The sequence below is a fragment of the Triturus cristatus genome, chromosome 7 (assembly GCF_964204655.1).
Source record: "Triturus cristatus chromosome 7, aTriCri1.1, whole genome shotgun sequence".
In the NCBI taxonomy this organism is placed as follows: Eukaryota; Metazoa; Chordata; class Amphibia; order Caudata; family Salamandridae; genus Triturus; species Triturus cristatus.
This window is the reverse complement of record NC_140590.1, coordinates 1,870,853,682-1,870,876,579: the sequence shown is the minus strand read 5'-3', so window position 1 is coordinate 1,870,876,579 and position 22,898 is coordinate 1,870,853,682. Positions and strand designations below refer to the sequence as shown.

Below are 22,898 nucleotides of genomic sequence, written 5' to 3'. Positions count from 1 at the left end.
TGCTCCTCCCCCAGGGCAGCGGCAGCTACCTGGCGGGGTTTGGGCGTTTGGTTCAGCGGGCAGTTCGGATCGTTGGCGTAGTGGCCTAGTCGCTGGCATCTGTGGCACGTGACGTTGGCTCGGTACCCAGGCCGCAACGGGGGGTTGCCCCGGCCGGCCGGCGGCGGGGTGCTGGCCACGGTTGTTGCTGGCAAGGCGTCTCTCCCCCGCCCCTGGCCTCCTCCTCCTCCCCGAGGACGGTGCTGGCCTTGGTTGCTTCTGTTCTGGTCGTGTGGCCCTTTCCGGCCCACTCGGGTGCTCTCCCACCGGTCAGCTTCGGCGGCGAGCTGCCGGGGGTCAGTCAGCTTACTGTCGAGTAGATGCTGCCGGAGCTCGACGAAGCAGTTGTTTGACAGGTGTTCCCATACCATGAGGTTGAAGAGCTGTTCGTAGGTGGTGACCTGACTTCCCTTGATCCAACCCTCGAAGGCCCGGCTGAAATAGTTCACGTATTCCACCCAAGTGGTACCTGGGATCCGGGTGCAATCCCTGAACCTCTGGCGGTACATCTCGGGCGTGAGGCCGTAGCGGGTGAGGAGGGCAGCCTTCATGTGGTCGTAGGACGACATTTGGTGATCGGGGAGCTGCAGCAGGGCATCGCGACCCTCGTTGATAAATCTCCCCCAAAGTCCGGCTCCCCAATCACTCCGGTCGATCCGGTGGGAGGTCATTGCGATCTCATAGGCCTTAAACCATTGTTGTATGTCGTCTTCTCGGACATACTCGCGGACCACATCCTTGGGGATGTGAACTTTTTTCTCAGTTGGTCCCGGGGTGTGTGGTCTTTCAGGCACCCCCAAGTCCTTATGCTGTTTGCGCAGTTCTATCTCTGCCAATTGGCGCTCGTGCTCGAGCGTTATCTTTTTCTCTTCCAGCTCTCTCTGTCTCTGTTTTTCTTCTCGCTCCTCTCGAATCCGCATATGCTCGAGGTTGAGTTTCTGTTCAGCTAACTTGAGCTCCCCATCCATCTTGAGTCGTGCCATCTCTAATTCGTGCAGTCTGACTCTGTCTCTTTCTCGTATCTCCTCCGGTGAGAGGCCCGTTCCCCGTTCCTCGGGAGTCGTGGCGTTCCCCTCTGGTGTAACGCTGTTTTGGTCTGGTGTGACGCTGCTTTGGTCGGAGGGTCTTGCGACCCCCGTTTCTGTCCACGACTCAAGGGCGTGCTTTAGGTCATCCTTGGTACTCAGGCCAGTGGTAGCAATGCCAAGTTCTATGCAAAATTGTCTCAGTTCGCGGTGGTTGTACTCCTCTAGTTTCTCCATTTGGAACTTCTCGGTGGAGCTGCTATCTTTGGTCGACATCGTGCTTTGTCGTGGGGTGAGCTACTCTCTGTACGATTACGCGTTGATTCGGATCGCGCCGCTGGCCACCAATGTTAGAAAAGGTAGATGGACCGGGAGGGTCGGCCGGGGTCAGGAGGAGAGGTCTCCGGGGAGAGCCGTCTCCAGCGATCGTACAGACAAGTAACTTCCCCCCCACAGACAGATATCACACACGGATAAGGTTCAGTGATCTTTATAGGCACTTATTTAAGGTACGGTAAAATGGTACAAGGAGGTCTGGACTCAGGGGTCCCCTCGATTAGAGTCTCGTAAGGTAGGGAAGGGGGTAGCGGGACAGTCTATTTACCAATCAGGTAATTCGGATGAGATGGTGATGAGCTCACAATCCTCGAGCTTGGTGGTTAGGTGGTATGGGCCGCGGCAGCGCCAGCAGGTCCCGGTGCGGATGGTTGATACAACGGGCCGCGGCAGCGCCAGCAGGTCCCTGGAAGATGAACGGTCCGCGGCAGCGCCAGCAGGTCCCGGTGAGGATGGTCGTTACAACGGGCCGCGGCAACGCCAGCAGGTCCCAGGAAGATGAAGGTTGCAGAGGGCCGCGGCAGCGCCAGCAGGTCCCGGTGAGGATGGTCGGTACAACGGGCCGCGGCAGCGCCAGCAGGTCCCAGGAAGATGAAGGTTGCAGAAGGCCGCGGCAGCGCCAGCAGGCAGGACGATGGTTCACAAGAGCGGGCTACGGCAGCGCCAGTAGACCGTCAGGGTTGAGTTCACTCGGTGTCTCTCGACTCCAGGATACAACTGCCTTCCTGCTCCGGAGCTGCCTCAGTTATAGGGCTGGTGCCCTTTGATGTCCGGACCCTCGCACTTGGAGGTCGGAGGGTCCGGGATGACGGTGTCCAGACACCCAGCAGGGGGTGGAGCCAGTGCCCGGGGGAGCTGGGAGCGATCGGCACCTGGCGGGGGAGAGCCCTTGACACTTCGGTCTCCCATTGACCTGCCAAGTGGTCCGCTCACCTCCTGGGTGGATAGTGGTGCCGGGATGTCGGGGCCGGCCAGGCCCGGGGTTAGGGTCGAGGGGAGGCCAGGCGGCCGCGTGGTACAGGGTCCAAGATGGCGGCTTGACCCGGCCGGGAAAGCCGGTGGGGCTGGACCCCGTGATGAGTAGGGGTCCGAGGGCAGAGGGTCCGTCGGGGGACAGGGTACAGGTGCTGGTCGCGGGGTTATGCCAGGTGGCCCGGAGTCCTGGCCTTGTCGAGCGGGGAGGGCGCGAGCCGTCTGTGAGGCCTGTCCAACACCCCCCTACAGTACATAGCATGTGTGTCACACCTGGACACAATGCCAGAAGTCACAGTCACAAAAAAGGGACACAGTCTGTGCTAGTAGTCTCTGCACTCACCTGATACCCTGGTCGCCCATACAGCAGGGGGTACTGTGGGAGGATCACATCCGCAATGCCAGGTTCTCCTAAAGGGTGAAAGGCTGTGCCCTCTCCACAGACCTTGACATGGTTCCAGGGAATCAGGAGCAGCAGCTGGGTCCTAGAATCTAAATATGTGCAGGCAAGTGCTCCCTCATGGGACATGGCAGCCTTATATCTGCCTTGCTGGCCTATTTCATGCACAGGAGTACAGAGTGATTGGTCACTCACATTTGCATCCTATGTTTCCTCCAATCCCTTCAAACCTAGCACAGTCATTGGTTTTTCATATTTTTTTTTCTTCAGCATGATGTCAACTCCAGAACCACATTGCAACAAAGTAGATTCATTCAAACTGACTTCTGCTGTGCACCTTCCGGAAAAATATCAAACTTTTAAATTGGTCTCCATGACAACCAGCATGCATGTAGGCCTTTATACTTGTCCCTCATGTGTCCCCTATGTAATTTGGAGTTTCACACACAGGTACGGTGCGTACCGGGGCCCTAGGGCACCCCAAATGCATAGCAACGGGCCGTACAGGCGTGTGTACGGTCCGTATCACTATGGGTACGCATACGCGAGCACACCCATGGTGATACGGACCGTACATACGCGCGTACGCTCACTATCACTATGGGTGTGCTCGCGTATGCGTACCCATAGTGATACGGACCGTACATACGCGCGTACGCTCACTATCACTATGGGTGTGCTTGCGTATGCGTACCCATAGTGATACGGACCGTACACACGCGTGTACGCTCACTATCACTATGGGTGTGCTTGCGTATGCGTACCCATAGTGATACGGACCGTACACACGCGCGTACGCTCACTATCACTATGGGTGTGCTCGCGTATGCGTACCCATAGTGATATGGACCGTACACACGCGCGTACGCTCACTATCACTATGGGTAGGCCTACGGCAGCACTCCCATGGTGATTGTGCACGTACACACGCCCTCAGTGCGAATGTACGGTGCCTTACACACATAACAGTGGTGACAGGCAGCACACAGAAGGTAATGGAGCTGACATACTTGTCCATGGATGTACATCAAGGCATTGTCTGGCCAGTGCTACATGTGTGGGGCACAGGTGTGAAAGGCTGTGAGGTGCCACATTACTCCTGAGTCTTGCAGCCAGTAGATGTATGATGAGAAGTGTACAGATGTCATGTGTGACGGTGCTATATGTGCCAGACATGCCCTTCACTCCTTTGACATATGTGCATGTCGTACAGCACACTTGAGATGGCCGTCCCTGGCGTGGCACAGCCAGCAACACACGCAAGTGTCCCCTGATGCCCGCTACAGGGGTTACCACACCAGACATGTGACTACACACGGTGCACGATGTGACTATGTCATGTATGTGTGGTGTGTTCACCTTAGCTTGATGTTGGTGTTCCCACAAAAGCATCTCCTGTTGGTGCAACCAACATGTGTCTGGGTGTAGATGGACATGGCACACTGTTACGCACACCAGGCCACATGTGTTATCGGATGTTATGTGTGTATGTATGCATGGGACACGGAGTAGCGTAACAATGACCTGTCTGCATCCTCTCAATATATGTGTGGTCAGTGATGACATGTACACCTTCATGGCAAGGTGTGTGGGCTGTCCTAGTGTAATGTCATGTGACCTGTGGCTCTGGTGTTCCGCTACCTGTCTCTGCAATCAACATCCTACTCCTGCTGATATGTTGATGTATGTCACTCCTGTATTGCGTCTGGCTGTTCACTTCCACTGGGACACAGCTAGTCACATGCCATGGGATGTGGAGGTTCACAATCTCCGTGTGTAGCTGGTTCTTGGTAGGAGTGTCACCTGGCATACATACATGTCCAGGGCATGTAGCACATACCTGACTCCCTATGTAGCATATGTGTATTGACAGATTGACATGTGCTCAGTACATACAAATTGTTGTTGTAGTGCACTCACTCTTCCTTGTCACTTCCAAATTACTGCAGGGCGCCGCCTCTTCCCCGACCTATTCCGGACTTGGCTGACATGCGGGAGAATGACTGTATACGCTGCTACCGCTTCTCCCAACCGTTGATTGAGGAGTTGACGGCAAGGCTGGCACCACACCTGCAACCGCTGCACAGGTATCCTACGGCACTGACACCCAAGCTGAAGGTAATGGCAGCCCTACATTTCTTTGCCACGGGTACCTTTCAAAATACCATTGCCCATGTTGGTGGCATGTCCCAGAGCATGTTCAGCCGTGTGCTGCATGATTTTTTAGAGGCCATGTTGCTTCACCTGGATGAGTTCATCCATTTCCCAACTCCTGAAATGTTGACTGGTGTCAAGCGTGGATTCTATGCCCTGGGAGGGATGCCCCATGTCATTGGGTCCATAGATGGGCCACATGTGGCTTTGGTACCACCACAGGCACAGGAGGTAGCGTACAGGAATCGCAAGCACTACCACTCCATCAATGCCCTTGTGGTGTGTCTGTCCAACATGGTGATTTCACATGTCTGTGCTCGTTTTCCAGGATCAGCACACGATGCCTACATCATGAGGCGTGGCAGGGTGCCTGAAATGATGACGCAGCTGCGCAACGAACGAGCATGTGTTGTTGGTGGGTACACTCTTGCTGTCCTGTATTTTGCGTAGACTTCCAGCCCGACCACTTCCACTGTCCTACTTATGTCCATGTTGTTTCCATGTAGGGGACGCTGGCTATCCCAACATGCCATGGCTGATCACACCTCTCCGTAACCCCATCACGCCGGCCCAGCTCCGCTACAACACCGCCCATGGCCGGACAAGGCGAGTGATAGAGAGGAAATTTGGCCTCCTGAAGAGCCGATTCAGGTGCCTCCACAAGACCGGCTGCGCCCTCCCATATGCCCCTGTGAAGGTCTACAAAATCTTCATGGTGTGCTGCATGCTGCACAACATGGCAGTTGAGAAAGCTGTGCCACTCATCCTGGATCAAGATGATCAGGACCATCCACCCGTGGAGGACGAAGAGCTTGGCAATGGGGCTAGTGATGTGGAGGATGTGGTTCCGCAAGAGGACATCCAGAGTCGGCTCATACATGACTTCTTTGCTTAGTGGTGAGCACCAGTGTCTGAGTGTGCACGCATTGGTCCCCGTGTGGCATGTGTTGCGATGTGTGTGTCCATCTGCATGTATGGCACGTGGGTCAGAGGTGTGTGTGGATGTGTCACTCGAGTGATGGTGCCAGTGATGTGTGTATTTCCCCAGTCATAATTGTGACCTGGCATGTTGTCATCCTTACATGTGTCGAGTACATGCACATGCAGGTGGCTGTGCTTCTTGTGGCTGACTTCTTGTGTGTCTCTCTACCCCAGGTACTTGCGCATGCCATCTGCTGGTTGCATTGTTGTGGCACTGCTATTCCTCATGGACACGTCATCGTGTGCTGACTCAGCGTTACACGCACGGACAAGTTTGGAAGTCTCCTTAGGGTAAGGGATGCATCAGGGGTGTATTGGGTGTGGCAGTTGCTCACGATGTGTGCACAATGCCCCTGTCGATGTTTGGTTCCTCTGCAGACATGTTGCATCACCATGGGACACATTATATGTAGCTGGATACACATGAACAGATGGTCAGACTTGTTGACAGTCAACTGTAATGGGATAGTGGATTGTGATGATGGCATCAATGTGTGTAACACTGCCCTCGGACACATACGGTTTGCATTGGCTTGACATGCTGTGGGAGTTCCACATCAGAGGATCAATGGTGTATGGCAGCCTCTCTGTGAGCAGCAGGGGGTGTGGAGCTGTTACCCAGCACTTGTGTGCACGTTCCATGGATATCACGCATTTGTGGGGCAGAAGGGGGGTGCCAGTGTTGGACCCACATGTTCATCCACATGACCTGTGTATGTGTACTCCGAGTTGCCTCTGCATTCTGGAATACAGGACTAATAAAGGTGTCCCAATGCCTCCAAGGTGCCTCTTCTCAGTCAATGCTGGTGTGTTTGACACGGTGCATATGACATGTCTGGCATGGTTTTCAGTCATAGTGGCTATGTGTGTATGTGTAGAGTAGCAAGATGCAAGCTGTTTGTGTGGGATTGGACTCTGTATTGTGCATGATGTCCATGAGTGTGTGGGTATTGTGACATGTGCCATCCCCATGCATCCAACGTTGGCCAGGCCACCATTCTCTGCATCCACCTGACTCTAGCTTGCAGGACATGGTCCTGCCACCTGTCTACACTTACCTGGGTGCCCCCCAGGACACTCCACATGATCCCTGACCTCTGTGCATGACTGTTGCTGTACTCAATTAGTCTGTTGGCACGGTAGTGCGGCCACCCCCTCAGCTGGTTGGGCCCATCACGGGTGTGTATGGTGCTCAATGTCTGTCTTGCCTTATACATTGTGACCCATGTGTGTCCTGTGCCAGACTCAGGCCCCAGGGTGTGCATGGTTGAAGTCATTTGAGAACTCAGGCATGCTTAGACTTTACAAGACACATGTAAGGTAATAATGCAAGATGTAGGCAGCATCTCTTAATCGTGTTAGTTTTTATTTGTGTTGGGGTAGGTGGGGGGGGGGTATGACAAGAGGGGCTTTCCGGGTGTGTGGAATCCAAAGTTCACGGGGGGAGTTGGTGTCCTTGCCATTGAAAATCCTCAGGGTACATGCCACAGTCTTTGGCCACATTGGTCAGACAGTGACCAGCAAGTCCATGTGGCAGAGAATGTCATTTGCTGCTGTGCTGCTGTTGCTCCAGTTGGCCAGGTGCCAGGCCAGGTGTCCTGGGAGATGGTGCTGTTGCTCCGACCCTCACTCACCTTGGGAAGCTCCGTCGGATGTATCCTCCTCCTCCTGATCCCTCCCTGTGGGTGGTGATGTTCTTCGCCTGGTGGCACAGGGAGGGTTGCCCATGTTGTCGGCTATCCGACGGAGTGAACGGCCAATTCCCGTGAACAGCGTCACGAGCTCAGCCTGTCTGTCCTCCATCCGCCCTTGGTGTCGCAGTAGACAGGCATGTTGCTCCGCATGTTGCTGGGCCTGCTGGGTCTTGATCTCCTCGAGGATGGACACAACCTGGGCCATGCCCGTGGTGTCCTGCCGGTATGTGTCCAGGATGTTGCTGACATGGGCATATACCGGTTCCGCAGCCAACTGGTCAGGCTCGCGCCTCCACCGTCCTCCACTCCCACCACCCCTGCCCACTTGCGCCTGGACTGCCCTTGTGGGCACATCGGGTCTCCGGGACCCCTGAGGGGTGGCATTTGCGTTGTCGCCTGCCTCCTCCTGGGTGCCCGGTACACCGTGTACCTCCTGGTCAGCCTGGCTGCGTTGTGGTGGTGGGGCAGGGATCCTGGGTGTCTCCTGGGATGTGGCAGGAGTGGGGGTGGTGGTTGGCCCAGTTGTACCTGACGCAGGTGCTGCAGGTGGTTGGACACCAGAGGGGCCAGGGTGGTCGGGGTCGTCCACAGAGTGGTGAGAGTCGTCACTGCCGGTGGGGTCGTCATCCCACAGAGCCGGGTCCTGTGAGTCTTCCCCCCCAGTGTTGGGGGGTGATCCACCACGTTGACCTGTGTGTGTGAGAGACAATGTTATTATTGTTCCATGCAACATCCATGTTTCATTCGTTTCAAAGTTTGCACATTTCCTCTGGGTATTTGGATATGTCTTGCATTCCACTCACAGTGCACTTGTGCATGAGTATGTCACAGCTTTTGAGACTTTACCTATGTGTGACACAGTCTTACTGGCTGCGTCAATTGTGACTGCAGTCAGCAGTGGAGTGGGCAGGTGTGGCAAGCCATGCATTGGCGCCTTCCGTGTTGCACTGTACGTGGGCACATGGAGTTGTTCCACACACTTATGTAATGCAGGTAGCTGTCGTTGTGGTCGTGCACAGGTTGAGACATGGCCCAGTGTTTTGCCATGGAGAAGAGAGGGGGATTCATGCACTGGCCACCCTTGTCTACATGCACGCAGTCCACCTGCTGACGAGCAGACATTCCCACACCACCCAAGGCTGGATTGTTCTCCCTGTGTATCCCTTTCTCACTCCCTCTCTGTCCCCCTCTCCCTCCCTAACTGTGTCAGCCTCCTCCCTCTGTCCGTCTCCCTGTGTCTTCCTCCCTCTCTCTCCCCCTCTCCCTCCCTCTGTGTGTCACCCCCTGTCACCTCAGCCCAGCTTCCTAGGCACACACTTTTTGCAGATCTTTGAATGGCCCTTGGCTTGTTCATGTGAGTGTGTTTGTGATCTCCAGGCAACCATTGGGTGTATTGTCAGTGTCTGCGCTGCTGCTGTGGTGGTGTGTGCTGCCACTCTTTCACAGTGTTGGATGTTCATTGGCTGGTGTCATGTGCAAAAAGGTGCCTTCAAGCCCATGTCTTAATGCTAGGCGTGCGCCATTTGCAGGCAAGTCTTTCCTGTGTGGGGACACACTGTTTGTCTGGGTGTGACCTAGGCCATATGGGCAGAGGGCATTGTTGTCTGTTTCTGAGTTGCACTATGTGATTTTTGAGGCCCACACTCCCACCATCCGGGTTCCCGTGTCTTGTGTTGGTGTTTTCTGTGGCCTGTGACTTGGGATTGTCCAACTGGGTGCATGTGGCATGGTGGCGCTAGTGGCATGTGCGTATTTCAGGGGTGTGGTTGAGTCATGCGATAGCTTTGGGGTGGTTGCGTGCATGATTGTGAGTTGGGTTGTGGATGACATTCCCCCCATGTGAGGTGAGTTGTTTGTGTACTCACCAGGCTCTCGGAGTCCTTCTACTCCGTCGACTGCCACCACCGGCAGTATGGCCATCACCCTCTCCTCCCAGGGCTGGTATTGTACGCGTCTGCGGGGCGGCCCTCCTCCAGTGATGTTAGCCTGGTTGTAGTCGTCGGTCATTTTGGCTTGGACCCTCCTCCGCAGATTGTACCACCTGGCTTGGCATTCCTGCCTGGTCCTTCTGGTGGCCGCAACAGCATTCACAGCATCGACGATCCTCTGCCACATGGCTGTTTTGTCGGAGAAGCTGGTCTGTCTGACCAATGTTCCAAAGAGGTGTGGCTCGACTCTGAGGATTTAATCGACAAGGACCTCCAACTCTCGGCTAGTGAACTTTGTTAGTGGGCATGGTGAGGGGTGTGGGTGTGGATGGTTGTGGGGGGTGTGGGTGTGGATGGTTGTGGGTGTGTGGGTGTGGTTGTTTGTGTGAATGTGATGAGGGGGTGTTTGTGAAGGTGTGTGTGTGAAGGTGTGCACGCGTAAGGTGTATTAAAGGTTCAAGTCTGGTGCTGTAGGTTGTCTGTGGGGTCTGGCAGCAGTGAGTCTGTTGCAAAAGCTCATGGTTTGTGTCTGTGGGCCCTTTTTATTGGTCCATTGGTGGGTGTGGCTGTGTTTGAACTTTGGGTGGGTGTGTTATAAGGAGTGGTTGTGTTTAGGGCCTCTGTTTGTGATTTTGGCAGTTGCAGGTCAGTGAATGTGTTGTATTTGTGCTTGTTGGACATGTTTTGTGGCTTTGTGCCATTCGAATGGTGTATTCTTGTGTTGTTGTGCTTTGTCCTGGTTGTGTACGTGCGTTTTTTGTGTGTGTAGGGTGTGTACGCTGGCAATTTTGTTGTACAGTGCTGTCCTTGTGTTTGGCTTGGTACGACTCGTACATGCGCGATGTTGTGTGAAGGTGCTGGTGTTGGGGCCTGGGGTGCGCTCAGTACTTAGAATGTTGGGGTGGGGGTACGCTCCATACATACGCGGGTGAGTGTACGAGTCGTACATACACGGTTGGGGTGGGGGTACGGGTCGTACATACACGGTTGTGGTGGGGGTACGCTCCATTTGTACGCGGGTGAGGGTACGGGTCGTACATATACGGTTTGGGTGGGGGTACGCTCCATTCGTACGCGGGTGAGGGTACGAGTCGTACATACACGGTTGGGGTGGGGGTACGGGTCGTACATACACGGTTGTGGTGGGGGTACGCTCCATTCGTACGCGGGTGAGGGTACGGGTCGTACATATACGGTTGGGGTGGGGGTACGCTCCATTCGTACGCGGGTGAGGGTACGAGTCGTACATACACAGTTGGGGTGGGGGTACGGGTCGTACATACACGGTTGGGGTGGGGGTACGCTCCATTCGTATGCGGGTGAGGGTACAAGTCGTACATACACGGTTGGGGTGGGGGTACGGGTCGTACATACACGGTTGGGGTGGGGGTACGCTCCATACATACGCGGGTACGGGCCGTACGTACGGGGGTGTACATACACGGTGGGGGTTCGACTCGTACATACACGGGTGTTCATACACGGGTGGGGTTCGACTCGTACGTACACGGGTGTTCATACACGGGTGGGGGTTCGACTCGTACGTACACAGGTGTACATACACGGGTGGGGGTTTGACTCGTACATACGGGAACTGGGGGTGGTGTTGGCCGCGTATGCGGGCACATGTCTCCATGGTTGCTATGGGAGTTCGGTGCGGACGGTGTTTTTTCCATACGGTTGTAACATCGGACGGTGTTTTTTCCATACGGTTGTAACCTCGGACGCACAGGATGGATCGTACTTGCGCGGTCGGACTTCACTTTTCACATTCGTACGGTAAATCGTCCGAGGACGTGTCGGACACATTTTCCGACCCGAGGACGTGTGGGGAAATATTCCCAGTGCGATTCGTATGGACTTTTTCCCATGCGATTCGTACGGTAAAAAGACCGGATACGAGTCGTACGGGAATTTTTTTTGACGGATCATAATCGGCACCTGTGAGTGTCATTCGAAAGGTGAACCGACGAAGCGTTCCCTTTAGAGACCGTGGCAGTGGCCTCTGAAGGAGCAGTGTTCCTAGGACCACTCCATGCTCTCTGCCAGATCCCCTCGTGTCTTTCCTGGACGTCCCTTTCAAAGAAGCAGGAAATGCAAACACAACAATGGAAGTCAACTGTCCCTCGCAGGCCACCGTCACAGTAGCTGCAGCCATTTATATGATTGGGACAGGAGGTTTTTTAAATGCGGGGCAAACAGTCCGTTTGCATAAGAAGTGACTCTTCTGTGAGCTGCCCCCTCCCTTCTCTATGAGCAGTATTTCCAGTTAAGGAAATAGGAAGTAAAAGAAAGGCAAAGACACACTGTGGGATGTGTGTTAGGCTTCAGGGTTGCACTGTTTAATTAGAGGGCAACGGTAGACCTATTCCTATCGATTTTGTCTCAAATGTTCTTTCCCCAAGGAGGAAAGTAGAATTCCCCACTGCCAGTGACCTACAATCATGGCTAGTAATGGCCTTTGTAGGTTCATTTCTACTGAGATTCGGCACTCTGTCACCATTTCAAAGGCATATGCATATTCCAACTTGTGTGTTGCAGAATCTGGCATCTTGTAAGTACCTTTCATAAAACACATGATAACAAGTGATAACATCCTTCTCGAATAGAGCAATACGCTGGTCAAATACCCTATGTTGATCTATAATGTTCTAAGGGCTAAAGCACATATCAACAACAACAACACACATGCACACACACACACACAAACATTTTATTTTATTTTTCCCAAAAGCTCACTTCCTTGAGAATTAGAATACATTTTTAGGTCAAGCCCAGGCAGCGCATGCCCTGCTCTGCGAAGCATGCTGTGTTTAGGTATGGGTGTGAAGCTCCGCCCACTCTGAAAGCATATTTTTCATTCACTTGTGTCATTGTCCATTTTAAACTGTGGCTTTTCATTGGTTAAAAGGCTTAGTAGTCCTCCCTAAGTACCGCCTTTTCTCAGATTGTAACCTCCCATATGGACATCCCCTTTTACGTGTGTTGTTGCTCGGTAGGCTTTAATTACAGCCTCCGAGCACTATTTCCTCAAATAGCCTTGTCCTGCCTGCTGCAGGCAGGAAAAGGCAGGACACGCTCGCTCCTAAACCCACATGGTTTTGCAATGCAATAGGTCTCGCATTTGCTAGAGTTTAAGCTATTGGCGTTGTAAATGACAATGACGTTTATTAACCTGTTTTAAAAACAACACATAAATAAAAGGTCTTGTCATTTACAATGCCAATAGCTCAAACTCTCGTAAATGCGAGACCTATTGCAGTGCAAATGCTTGTTTCATAGGAGAAGGGGGAGCCCATGGGCTACTAATGCTCATCTGTGCAGAAAGGGGCTGGAGCCCAAATCTCGAGTATCTACATTTCCAAAAATGATTCGCATCTCCCTAAGAGCGGGCGGGGGTCGGTTTTGGCTTCTATGTTTACTTTATAAGTATCCCAAATTCCGCCTCCCATTACTACCACTCCCCTATCTTGGAGGGAGTGTAATACACCTGCTTCTGCGCGCACCCACTGTAGTAGTGTGTTCTGACTGGAATGTTACATTGAGTGATAATGAGCATAAACATACTACCAACTTGTTCAGAGGGGTTAACTCTGCGTCGTTCTATTCCTATGTCTAATCGCCCCAATTAAGAAGCTTGCTACCCCAGGCGCGCAACACCCATTGGACTCTAAGGGCTTCAGCCTCCCCCCGTAGTGTGTGGCAGCCCGGGATTAGACAGCTTCCCGGGCCACACACAGCCGCACCCGAGCACTTCACAGGTCTTTACATGTTAATGAGGCCTGCTGTTGTTTCACCCCTTCTACGAGCCCCTGCAACTCCATTCTGCCTATGGCTTAAAGTTTCAGCCCCCCCCGAAATTTTTTCTTAGCCCCCCCCGAAATTTGGCTCTAGTTGCGCCTCTGTGCTACCCCGACACAGATTATAGGAGAGCCCAGCATGTGTAGATAAACCGGGGCTGGCCTTGCTTGCACAAAATCTTGACGTCTTAATAGGGGAAAAATGTCCTTTCTGCGCAGGGGATCATAATGAGTGCAGAAGAACATAATATGTGGCGTGTCTTGCTCTGAGAAGTTGTCACATGCACACGGATTTGCTGAGTCCGGTTTAAAATAGCCTTTAGGAAAGGCCAATAACCAGGGAACCAGGTTCAAACAAAATCTTGTTAGAACAGAAAGATGGTGAGCTTTATTTATGTATGTTAAATAGGGTTGCATCTGCTGGCCCAGGCTCAGTGTGACATACTTTCTCACCGACGGCTTAATTAGTTCTTTTTCCTCCCTTAGGCATTGGCATCTATCTAAGAACTTCAGTTTAACCGCTCTAATGGCAGGCTTGGTCAAGAGAGTAGGAGACATGAACAAGTCGGGGCAGCCAAGGTTCTCAGTCTGGTCTTTGATGTATTTGAGCCATAGAATATGTAATGCCTTCTCCCAGGTTAAACAATCCTGAATTATCAGTTGGTTTAACTTTGGGGTCGGTTGAGCCCAAATTCTCAGCCAGCGGAGAAGTGGAGCAACCGCGATCATGTCTGAGATGTAGCCCGCTCCCAACTCCTCACGTAGGTTAAAGATTGGGGTGGATGCCGGGACAGAGAGAAGTTTACACATGAAATTATTTTCTGCCCCTTGTATTTCTTTCACATCCTTATAGCCCCATATATCGCGGCCATAAGTGGTCATGGGGATGCGTTTAGCATTATAAACCTTTAAAATCGCAGGGAACGGCTTGGAGCCTATTCTTTTTGCGAAATCTAGGGTTCTAGACGTTCTTTTTAAGTGTGCGTTGTGCGCACCACGAACGCTGGTCGTCAAAGAGCACCCCTAGGTATGGGAAGGTAGACACTTTAGTTAGCTTGGTCCCCTTGCAGTACAGTTTTGCCTTTGCTGCCCTCCTAGAACCTATTGTCATGGCATGTGATTTTTTAAAATTTGTAATTAAATCCAAGGAGTCCATAAAATCTATAAAACAATTTAAATCCAAGGAGCCCCCTAATTTATTAATATAGAGGGTGAGCAGCAGCGGGGCCAGTATGCATCCCTGCAGCGCACCTCGTTTTACCGCCCAAGAGTCGGTCAAACTGCCGTCTTCGTTGCAGCGTACTGCGGCCGTAGTATTGTCGTGGGCAGTAGCCGGGAAGGAGATCAGATCAGCGTCTAGCCCCATTTCCTGAAGAGTCAGCCACAGCTTGGACCTGTTGACTAGATCAAAAGCCGAGGAGAGGTCCATGAAGGCCAAATGCAGATCTCCCCGCCTGGCGACAGTATATTCCCTATCACCAGGTGGAGGTTACGGCACTGGTCCAAAGTCCCCCTCCCCGGCCTAAACCCATATTGCAGGTCAGAGACAATGTTGGCGCTGTCAGGCCAGGCTGTTATGCGCTCCAGGACTAGTGTCCCCATGATTTTGGCCAAGGAATCAAGACGCGAAATGGGCCTATAGCATGCTGGGCCATCCCTGGCACCTTTTTTTATAAATGGGGATAATCACCGCCTTTCAGGGGCGTAAAAAACACCCCCGCAGCCCCCACGGTGCGGGTGGCCCCCACTCTTCAGTAAATGAAGGGGGCCCCCTCAGCTCTTCGGTGACAGCTGTGAGTGAGAGGCTTGCTCTCTCTCTAAAGCAGCCCGCTCCCCGCTCCCCGCTCCCCGCTCCTCGCGCCTCGCTCCTCGCTCCTCGCTCCTAGCTCCTCGCTCCTCGCTCCTAGCTCCTAGCTCCTCGCTCCTCGCTCCTCGCTCCCCGCTCCTCGCTCCCCGCTCCTCGCTCCTCGGCGCTGACCCAGAACCGAAGAGAAACAATGTAACAAGTTCAGTCAGAGCCACGAGCCAGTCAGACTAAAGAACTCTGGCAGCAATCCGACAAGATCCAGGCCTCCTGATATGGTCAGTGCGATGGAAGCAGGTTAGGGTGACGTGGTAATGATTTGGGTACACGTGGAAGACAGTAATATCTTTCAAGGGTACATGCTGAACAGGACTATAAACGTGTCAGTGATTACATGCAGACATATTAGCCATGAAAACATCTCCTTCCCAAAGTTCGAAATTCTGACGCGTGTCGAAGTGTGTGCTGTATTCTAGATGTATATAAGTGGCCATACTAACTTCATGGACAAGCATTGTGCTGCACATTATCTGATGGACAGGCATTCTGTGCAAAGTAACTGAAGGATAAAAATTCTGTAGCATATTAACTGATGGACAGGTATTCTATGCAGTGTAATTATGTGGATAGTAATTGTGTGTTATTGAGTGTACTGGAATTACGTGGAGTGGGATTGTGTGTCATGGAGTGGGAATGTGTGTCTTGGAGTGAGATTATCTGGAATGATATTTTGTGTTGTGGGGTGCTATGTAGTGGAGTTAACTTACGTGGTGTGCTGTTAAATATTGTAGTTGATGTGGAATTTTGTGGTGTAGATTGGATGTATGTGGTGGGTTGTGTAATTGTATTGTTGGTTTGAATTATGTATGTGGTGTGGAATGGAAATGTGTAGAGTTGAATTTGTGTGACGTGGAAGTGTGCGCTGTTGAGTGAAAATTGTGTTGAGTGGTATTATGAGGCATGGTGTGGTGTAGTTATGTGGAATGTTGCTATGTGGCATAGACTGGATTTATATGGAGTGTATTTATGCAATATGGAGTAGAGTATAATTATGTGAAGGTAAATTATGTGGTGCTGTGTGGTATTATGTGGAGTGTAATTATGTTGTGTGATGAATTGTGCGGGGATGAATTGTGGAATTGTATGATGTGTGGAATTATGTGCATGGTGTGGAGTGGAATTATGCAGCATGTTGCAGAGTTGTATTTTGTGGAGGGTAATTATGTTTTTTGGAGTTGAGTGTAAATATGGTGTGTGAAGTTTTATTATATAGGTTGAAGTGTAATTATGTGTAGTTGAATTGTATTGTGTGGAGTGGAATTATATGGTTTGGAGTGGTATTAACCTGTGTGGAATGTTATTATGTGATGTGGAATTATGTGGTACGGAGTGAAGTGGAAATATGCGTTTTTTAATTTTTATGATTGTAATTATGTGGTATGGAGGTGAGCAGCCAAAATATCGAAAATAAAATATCGAGATACACTAATATCGAGTTTTAAATATCGAAGGGACACAATATCGATGTCAAGAATATCGATGGACAGAATATCGATCCTAAGGTAAGTAATATCGATTATTTTTATATCGATGTTAGTAATATCGAAGTTAGTAATATCGATATCAAATATATCGATGTTACTAATATCGATGTCACTAATATCGATATTTATAATATTGCTATGTATTTTATTATGTATTTAATATGTATGTGTTAATTATTTTTTGTTAAGTGTTCTATTGGTTTTAAAATATATGTATACAATTTTTATATGTTAATAATGGTTTTTTTAAGTTAATTTTGTGTTTTAGTACCGTAGCGGGTTGTGGGTTTATAGGGGAATAGGGTGGGAAGTAATTTAAATATATGAATTTAATTATACATTTTTGGGAATTATAAATTAATTTTAAATAATTTTTGCGTTTAAATTCTGTAGCGGGTTGTGGGTTTAAAGGGGAACAGGGTGGGAAGTAATTTAATTATATAAAATTAATTATAACATTTTAGGAATTATAAATTTATTTTAAATGCATTTTGCGTTTAAATTCTGTAGCGGGTTGTGGGTTTATAGGGGAATAGGGTGGGAAGTAATTTAATTGTAATTAAGTAATATTTTTATTTATTTATTGGTAATTATATGATTGGTAATTAAGTATTAATTGGTAATTATTTTTTTGTAATTGGTAATTAGTTTTTATTAATTGATTAATTGATAATTATGTTAACTGTATTATTTTATAATTTGAGTGTTTTGTGCGTTTATAGGGGAATAGTGTTGGAAGTAATTGAAATCTAATTAAGTAATTATTAAATTTGTTGTTGGGTATTGATACTTAATTAATTGGAGATTAATTATTAATTGGTAAATATTGTAAATTATAATATTTTGGTTATGAAAAAGAATTTATTGTTGATTAATAATCAATTGGTAATTAAATATGTTTAAATATTATTTTTTGATATTTCTAATCAATATAGTAATAAGTATTTATTAATTGGTAATTAATGTATAATAATTATGATTTTGGTTATAAAAAATATGTAATTGTTTATTTTTTTTAAATTGGTAATTAATGTTTGATAAATAATTTTTTGTATAAAATATGTTATTGTTCAATAATTTTTAATTGGTAATTAATAATCATTAATTATTATTTATTGGTATTTATTAATAATTTATTGCTAATTAATTATTGGTAGTTATGTTTTTAATAAATATTGGTATTTGTAAGTAATTTTGAGTTATTTAATAATTAAATTAATAATTATTTTAAAGAATTATTTTATTTATAAGTATGTTATTTTTAACTTCTAAGCTATCCAACACTTTCTCTACTGTTGCACTCTCTGGAGTTAGAATAGTAATTTTTACCCCTACGCAATCCAACACGTTCCCTACTGTTGCACTCTCTGGAGTTGGAGTAGTAATTTTTACCCCTACGCTATCCAACACTTTCCCTACTGTTGCACTCTCTGGAGTTGGAGTAGTAATTTTTACCCCTACGCTATCCAACACTTTCCCTACTGTTGCACTCTCTGGAGTTGGAATAGTAATTTTTACCCCTACGCTATCCAACACTTTCCCTACTGTTGCACTCTCTGGAGTCGGAATAGTAATTTTTACCCCTACGCTATCCAACACTTTCCCTACTGTTGCACTCTCTGGAGTTGGAATAGTATCTTTTACCCCTACGCTATCCAACAATTTCCCTACTGTTGCACTCCCTGGAGTTGGAATAGTAATTTTTACCCTTACGTTATCCAACACTTTCCCTACTGTTGCACTGTATGGAGTGGGAATTGTAATTTTTACCCCTACGCCATCCAACATTTTCCCTACGGTTGCACTGTCTGAAGTGGGAATACTAATTTTTACCTCTACGCTATCCAACACTTTCCCTACTGTTGCACTCTCTGGAGTTGGAATAGTAATTTTTAACTCTACGCTATGCAACATTTTCCCTACTGTTGCACTCTCTGGAGTGGGAATAGTAATTTTTACCCCTACGCTATCCAACGTTTTCCCTACTGTTGCACTCACTGGAGTGGGAATAAACATTTTTACCGCTCGCGATGAGAAACTACCAGTCCGCCTTGAGAAAGCTGCCGCTCGAGTACAAATCTACTCGAGCGGCAGAAAACGACCACTTGCACTGTGCAAGATGCCGTTTGCAATGATTGCACAGTGCGGACAAGCATCCGGCACTGTGCAATCAGTGCGAACAGCATTTTTCCTACCGCACTACGCAGTTTGCATAGCTACGCGTAGCTTGCGTAGTGCAAAGTGCACTTTGCGTAGCTTTGCGTAGCTACGCATAGCGCTACTACGCAAACTACGCCCAGGGTTAGACGACATACCAGTACAAGAGTTTCAGGGCACGTCGTCACATCTGTTGAAGGACAGAGAAGGTCCTGGGGAGATGGGCTCATTAGCACCTTGGGGGAGGGCTCATCAGCATCGCATGTAGAGGGGACAACCCTTCTTGGGGTGGAGGACCTATCAGCGCCTACAATAGGGGACATATCACTACCCATGACGGAATGTGTGCTGGCACAGAGAAAAAGGGTACAAGAACACCTGGGTTGGGGAAACATCAGCACCTGGGGTGCAGTACACCTCTGCATTTGTGTTGGAGGGTCACACAGCACCGCGAGAGGATGGTTCATCAAGATACGGAGGGAAGGGGGCCTGTGAACCTGGGATTGGGGCAAATCGGCACCTGGGGAGATAGGGTAATTAACACCTCGGTGGAAGGGCTCATCAGCGCCTATGGAGGAGAGCACACCTGGGGCTGAGCGTACATCAGCACCCGGGGAGTAAAGTACAACTGGGACTGAGGGTTTATCAGCAGCTGGGGAGGAGAGCACACCTGGGACTGAGGGTACATCAGCACCCGGGGAGGAGAGTACACCTGGGGCTGAGCGTACTTCAGCACCCGGGGAGGAGAGTACACCTGGGACTGAGCATACAGCAGCATCTGGGGAGGAAAGCACGCCTGGGACTTAGGGTACATCAGCACCCGGGGAGTAAAGTACACCTGGGACTGAGGGTTTATCAGCAGCTGGGGAGGAGAGCACACCTGGGACTGAGGGTTTATCAGCACCTGAGGAGGAGAGCACACCTGGGACTGAGGGTACATCAGCACCCGGGGAGGAGAGTACACCTGGGGCTGAGCGTACTTCAGCACCCGGGGAGGAGAGTACACCTGGGACTGAGGGTTTATCAGCAGCTGGGGAGGAGAGCACACCTGGGACTGAGGGTACATCAGCACCCAGGGAGGAGAGCATACCAGCACTGATTAAGGAGCAAACATGTGTACCTTAAGAAAAAGATACTTCAGCACTACAGGTGGAGAGAGCATCAGCACTTGGGCTGGAGGGAGCATCAGCACTTGGGGTGGATGGAGCATCAGCACTTGGGCTGGAGGGAGCATCAGCACTTGGGCTGGAGGGAGCATCAGCACTTGGGGTGGAGGGCACATCAGTTGATGGAGTAGGGAGTGATTACGCACCAGGGTCAGAGGGAATCCCAGGGCTTCAGGTGGATCACATTAAAAACCCTTGGGATGAGGGAACATCAGCACCTGTGATGGGGGGAGCATCAGTGCATATTTGTGACTGTAGGTGGGACCTCTCTGCAGTGCTGGGTCTCTGGGTGGGGCAGTGACTTGTCTGAGGTCACACAGTGTGTCATTAACTCACCCTCCCCACTCTGCAGTGCTGGGGTCTCTGGGTGGGACAGTGGCTTGTCTGAGGTCACACAGTGTGTCATTACCTCTCTCTCATCTCTCTGCAGCGCTGGGGTCTCTGGGTGGGGCAGTGACTTGTCTGAGGTCACACAGTGTGTCATTACCTCTCTCTCCTCTGTCTGCAATGCTGGGGTCTCTGGGTGGGACAGTGACTTGTCTGAGGTCACACAGTGTGTCATTAACCCTCTTTCATCTCTCTGCAGTGCTGGGGTCTCTGGGTGGGATAGTGACTTGTCTGAGGTCACACAGTGTGTCATTAACTCTCTCTCCTCTCTCTGCAGTGCTGGGGTCTCTGGGTGGGGCAGTGACTTGTCTGAGGTCACACAGTGTGTCATTAACCCTCTCTCATCTCTCTACAGTGCTGGGGTCTCTGGGCTGGATCTTGACTTGCCTGAGGTCACACAGTGTGTCATTAACTCTCTCTCCTCTCTGCAGTGCTGGAGTCTCTGGGTGGGACAGTGACGTGTCTGAGGTCACACAGTGTGTCATTAACCCTCTCTCCTCTCTCTGCAGCGCTGGTGACTCTGGATCCAGACATGGCTCATAAAAACCTGATCCTGTCAGAGGACGGGAGACGCATGAGATGGACAGACAGACCGCAGCCCCAGCCGGACAGTCCAAAGAGATTCATTGTGTGTTTATGTGTGCTGGGGAGGGAGGGGTTCACCTCGGGGAGGCATTACTGGGAGTTGCAGGAGCTGGAGAAGGAGGATTATAGGGGGGAAGTGGGGGTCGCACGAGAGGCCCTGGGATGGGAGGGACATTTCAGTCCACGCGGGGCCTGGGATATGCGGCAGACTTCTAATGCTAAGTACTGGACTCTCGACTTCCCTCTCGCCCGCCTGACCCTCCCTCCGCCCCCCCTGAAGCTGGGGCTGTACCTGGACTATGAGGGGGGGCGGCTGTCCTTGTACAACGCAGACACCTTGGAGCATCTCTGCACCTTCAATGACACCTTCACCGGGGTGCTGCACCCCTTCTTCCTAATCGGTGAGGGGGCAGGCCTGCGTCAGGTGTAATAATAGTCCCCCCCCCCCCCTCCAGAGGCAAGCAGGAGCCCCCCAGCCCCTTGCATACCCGCTCTGATTTCCAGCATCTATTAACCCTCCCCCAGGGGCCTCCACACAGGGCCGGCTTTAGGACAGTGAGACTGGTGCGGCCACACTAGCCGCTGACCTGTGAAGGGGGCGCTGTAACCCCAGGGGGGCGCTGTGTTTAGCAATATCTTATGATAGGAGAGATGAGGGGCACTTTTGCAGGTGGCAGGAAGGGAATACGAGTAGGCGGTCTTGGAACGAGGGGGCGCCAAAGATGATTGTCGCACCGGGCTCCACACCTCCTTTCATCCACTGATTGCCCTCCACCTTGGGGGGTGCAGTGTTGACCTGTTATTCAGCAGTGCCCTGTGAACTCCCCAGGGAGGGGGAGCAGGAGATGTCCCAGAGAAGGGGGAGCAGGAGATGTTCCCGATGAAGGGGGGTAGCGGGAGATATCCCCAAGTGAGGAGGGAGCTTGAGACGTCCCAGAGGGAGGGGTTGCAGATGTCCCCCAGGGATGGGGTAGTGTGAGATCTCCTGCAGGAGGGTATGCAGGAGATGTCCCAGAGGGAGGGGATGCAGGAGATGTCTCGAAGGAGGGGGCAGGGGGAGGTGTCCCTGATGGAGGGAGGGAGGGAGAGTGGGAGATTTCCCAAAGGGAGGAGGGAGTAGTAGATGTCCCCCAGTAAAGAGGGAGTGGGAGATGTCCCCCAGGGAGAATGGAAAAGCAGATGTTCCCTGAGGGAGGTGGGGCGGGAGATATCCCCCGGGAGGTTGGAGGTGGAGATGTCCCGAGGGAGACAGGAAATGACCACAAAGGAGGGGGGAGCGGGAGATGTCCCTGAGGAGAGAGGAAGGGAGATGTCCCCGAGGGAGGGGGGAGTATGAGATGTCCCGGGGGGGGGGACCGGGAGATGTCCCCATAGATGTTCCAGTGAGAAGGGGAATCAGTAGATATGCCTGAGGGAGGGGGGGGTGGGAGATGTCCCATAGGGAGGGAGAATAGTGAGATGTCCTCCACAAAGGGGGGTACAGGAGATGTCCCAGAGGGAGGGGGAGAGGGAGAGGTCCCAAGGTAGGGGGGCAGGAGATGTTCACAATGGATGTCACTGAGGGAGGGGGAGAGGGAGATGTCCCGTGGGAGGGGGCGCGGGAGATGTTCCCGAGGGAGGGGGGCTGTTAGATGTCCCCGAGAGAGGGGAGGGTGGTACATGTCTCAGGGGAGGGGGAGCTGGAGATGTCCCTCAGGAAGGGGGGGAGGGAGATGTCCCAGTGGGAGGGAGGAACAAAATGTGTCCCTGAGGGAGGGTGCAGTGGGAGATGTCCCCCAGGGAGGGGGGAGCTGTAGATGTCCTTGAGGGAGGAGGGAGTGGGAGATATCCCGAGGGAGGGGGCACGGGAGATGTTCCCGAGGGAGGGGGGCCGTTAGATGTCTCCGAGAGAGGGGAGGGTGGTACATGTCTCAGGGGAGGGGGAGC

The 22,898-nt window shown here is 51.1% G+C and overlaps 1 protein-coding gene across 2 annotated transcripts in view; it reads left to right on the top strand.

Annotated features, from left to right (window-relative positions):
- The window catches only part of LOC146813552 (E3 ubiquitin-protein ligase TRIM39-like), an 89,827-nt gene extending 67,591 nt beyond the window's left edge, over positions 1-22,236 (top strand). For both annotated transcript variants that reach the window (XM_085614771.1, XM_085614770.1), the window contains one exon: positions 20,897-22,236. In XM_085614771.1, the coding sequence (XP_085470897.1) occupies positions 20,897-21,402 (506 nt within the window). In that variant the 3' untranslated portion in view covers positions 21,403-22,236. The remainder of the gene's footprint in view (positions 1-20,896) is intronic.
- Positions 22,237-22,898: the final 662 nt, after the last annotated feature.